At 41.2% G+C, this 3,842-nt stretch overlaps 1 protein-coding gene across 1 annotated transcript; it reads left to right on the top strand.

Moving 5' to 3' along the window:
- The first annotated feature begins 2,162 nt into the window (after positions 1-2,162).
- Positions 2,163-3,303, top strand: LOC5571197 (cell growth-regulating nucleolar protein). The gene has a single exon (XM_021842253.1). The coding sequence runs from the start codon at positions 2,328-2,330 to the stop codon at positions 3,279-3,281; it is 954 nt and encodes a 317-aa protein (XP_021697945.1). The 5' UTR covers positions 2,163-2,327; the 3' UTR covers positions 3,282-3,303.
- Positions 3,304-3,842: the final 539 nt, after the last annotated feature.

Raw genomic sequence — 3,842 nt, 5'->3', positions numbered from 1 at the left:
CTAGAAGGTACGAACAATATTATTCCATATGTTCTGTGTTGATTAAACAATTATGCTCGCTCTCCAGTCTAGGACTCGAGCCCTAAAAGTGATTCACTTCCTCGGCAAGATATTTTGACATTTCTTTATTTACTTTTTGGCTGCGGATTTAAGTAAATATTCGCAATAATGCGCCACCATCATAGAGGTCGCTGGGGAAGAATTAAAAAAAATGGCACTGAAAATGTTTGTTTACGTCTAAAATTCAATTTTTAAACCCAAAGATTCGGTCATAATCAATCGATTACAGTGGGGATTCGTTCGTTGGAGGTCCGCTACATGGAATGACTCGATGGTTGGATGTTCGCTGGTTGGAAAAAATTCCAACTAAAAGCACTCGAATTTCAAGAGAAAATGTCAAACTGACTTTGACGTCTGAGTATAGTAGCATTGAAGTCTTCATATATAGAACAAAATATGTATGTGTATGTGCGTTTCGTGACGATTTGCGCTCCAGATGCGTTAGTCTGGAACATTTTCACCAGCTGTCAGTCGTTCCAACTAACGGGTCGGATTCGCTAGATGGAAGGCAGTCGTGTGCTGTATTGAACTGTTTTCCATTGGCATAATCATTTGGAACCATTATTCTTGCGCTACGCGTGATTTCACAACAAATTCAACAACCAACAAAGAATCCGGAAGTTTATAACCTATGTTGCCAAACACCAATTTTCCCATTTTATCCCACTACTCGTACATGAGCACAGACCAGATCTGTACATTTTCGAAAGAAACAAAATTTATTATGTTTTTTGATGCTCTATGATCGTCTACATAAATAACTATGCCGAGAAAAAGTGTAAATTGTGTGTTCTTTCCTATGCTGCACACAGGGCGTTCTCAACCCAATCTCTTTTTTGGCGGTTATTCTACTAGCCACCACATGTCGGAGTGACCGTTTAGCTTTGAAAATATTTGCCTATAATCGCTTTATTAGTCAATTTTACGAGACATGAGGCGGTGTCGTAACGTGTGAAAGTAACTGCAATATAATCAGTGTTGCCGTTCTGTAAAATGGACTTAAGGCATTTTTATGTGACAGGTCCATTGATTACATCGGTGGAAGAACTGTCGAAGTGCTTCCTAATCAGCTGATTTGGAACGTCTTATGAATAGGCCTCTAAAGCAATGCACCTGAAGCGGTCCAATTAGACGACATCAATGACATCAATATTGGGCTTATTCATAAATTTCATAACGCTAAAAATGGCCATTTTCGACACTCAAACAACCCCCCCCCCTTGCGCTTTTTATTTGAAGAGTTTTTAAATTTTGAATGAGGTAATACTTCGAGGACACCCACCCACCCCTTTCAGCGTTATGAAATTTGTGAATAGGGTCCTAAAGCCCTGTCCCGATTTTAGTGCCAAACGCTTAAATTAAGGCCAAAAACACATGTTTACTCAATTTTCCAATGTTTTCCGTTGGTTTATGTCCAAAAAACATTTTTTTATGTTTTTTTAGATTTTGTCACACCCCTTGGCTTAAACTCAAATTTTGGGTGAATTTTGTTTTCCGTGTCCCTTCCGAAATGTCAGATAGGAACAAACCCAGTGTTAAAACTTAAACCCCTGTGGTGTTTTTGTAGACTAAGCGAACGTCAAACATGATCTCAAGTGTCAAGGTTCATTTATGGACCCAATTTTAAAATTAATGTTTAAACATGATATAGCCGTTATTTGAGCGGGAAAAATTGCTAAAGTAGTTGAAGTAACATGCCCTTTCGTGTTGTTGAATAAAAACAAGATTTTGTCAAACATTTTAGGACCCCATTGAGCGGCACATTTTTCCGTTCGGAAAAGTGACAGCTCCCATTCATTTGTACGGCAGGCGTTACCGACGTTATGAAATCAGCTCTACTTCTCAGCTGCGTACAGCTCAAGTAATTTCGGTAGCGGAATCATTCCTTGACCGTTTCTTGTCCTATCCTTTTGCACAGTACTTATGATCAGCGTACCGGCCATTAGCTAATTATCTCAAAGCCGAGAACTTGAAATTAAAAAATGCGTTTCCGTGTGTACTTATCAATTGACTCTGCTTTATCGACATCGTGAAACTTGACGAAACAATCTGACGTCAAAAGGATGCAGCGGAGAATAAACGTCATTTGTGATGCACCGCCCCGCTGATACACTAAATTGGTAAATAAACACTGTAGGCTTCAACACGTGCGTGAGGGACCAAAGATTCGCGAATCGCTTTCAACGGAATTTAGGCAATATTCCATCCAGTGTTTGTTGTGCCCATCTCGTTCTGGAAGCGCGCAGATCTACCTAAATCCAGCCAAAATGGTGTTCTTCACGTGTAATCATTGCGGGGAGTCGCTCAAGAAGCAAGCCGTCGAAAAACACGGCTGGAAGTGCAAGCGCGAACTCAACGTCTCCTGCATGGACTGCCAAAAGGACTTCCATGGCAAGGAGTATGATGCCCACACGAGCTGCATCACCGAGGCGGAAAAATATTCCGGTAAGGACTATGTTCCGAAAGCGAACGCCAACAAGGGGGCCAAAAAGCAGGAAGCTTGGCTGGACACTATCCGCTCGATTACGGACAGTAAGCGAAATTTGTCCAAGGGAATCAGTGAAGTGTTTAACGTGATCCGCAAAAACGACAACATCCCACGGAAGCAGAAAGGATTCCTGAACTTTTTCGCCAACTCGGCCAAACACATTCGGAGGAATGACGTTGAAGCCGCATGGGCATTGTTGGAGGAAGAGGTCAAGAAGAATCAAACCAACGCGGCAGAGCAGAATCAAACAAATGGAGCCGTTCCGGATGGAATGTGGATTCCCGGACAGAAGGCAACTGTGCCCAAGGAGAAGCAGAACGGTAATGAGGAACCCAAACAAAATGGTTTCAAGAAACGTAAACTGGAAGAGGAAAAGGACGAGCAAGTTGAAGTACCTGCAAAAAAGACCAAGAAAAAGGACAAGCAACAAAAGCAGAATGGTACAACCGAACAAGAGCACGAACAGCTTGTAGCACCGGTGGTGGAAGAAAACGGAACCAACGATTCCTCGACCGGCGGGGACAAGTTCAAATGGGGTGACGTGATTCGATCGACGCTGATGTCCAAGAACAACGAAATGAAGCTGGACAAGCTGAAGAAGAAGGTTCTGAAGAAGTACCGTCAACTTATGGGAGGCGAGGAAGTCAGTGATAAGATTGAGCGCAAATTTAGTAAGAAACTTACTAAGCTGGGCGTTGAGGTGGATAACGATACGGTGCGGTTAATTGCGTAGGTAGTAAAGTGTATAATTCAGATATTTTGGAATTGTTATTTAAGGGGAAAGGTTGAGAAATTCTTGAAGGTATAAAGTCTGAACTCCTCAAATTCAAAGCAAAGGGCAACCTATTTTGAAATTTCCTAAAATAGCTAACTAAATAGCATTTTTACAACAGGTCAAAGGCTACAGATCAAGGGCTTTGCCAAGGACGTAAACCTTCTAGCTTATCAGGATCTCAAGATACATAAGAATAAAGAGTAGTATTTGTTACTAGTGCCACCTAGCAGACAAATTCCCGCTCAATAGCAGGGATAACAATTTTGCCGAACACACCTTCTAGTTTTATTGAAGAGCGTTTGTCACTAGCGCCATCTACTGGATGAGTTTGTAATCAGATTTATCACTGTCAGATAGTCCTTTATATGCTGAACAACTACACTGAGGCAAAAATCTCGCATGATTTTCATAAGATCACACTAATGAACGCGTTTTTTATTATTTTTTTGTTGGTTCATAAGACACTTGTGTATTTCATTCGACGAGATTGAGATTCATAAGACAAGTGTAATTTTTTCA

Source organism: Aedes aegypti, chromosome 2, assembly GCF_002204515.2.
Source record: "Aedes aegypti strain LVP_AGWG chromosome 2, AaegL5.0 Primary Assembly, whole genome shotgun sequence".
NCBI classification, from domain to species: Eukaryota; Metazoa; Arthropoda; class Insecta; order Diptera; family Culicidae; genus Aedes; species Aedes aegypti.
Note: the sequence above shows the minus strand (reverse complement) of the source record. Positions and strands in the feature narration are given on the sequence as shown.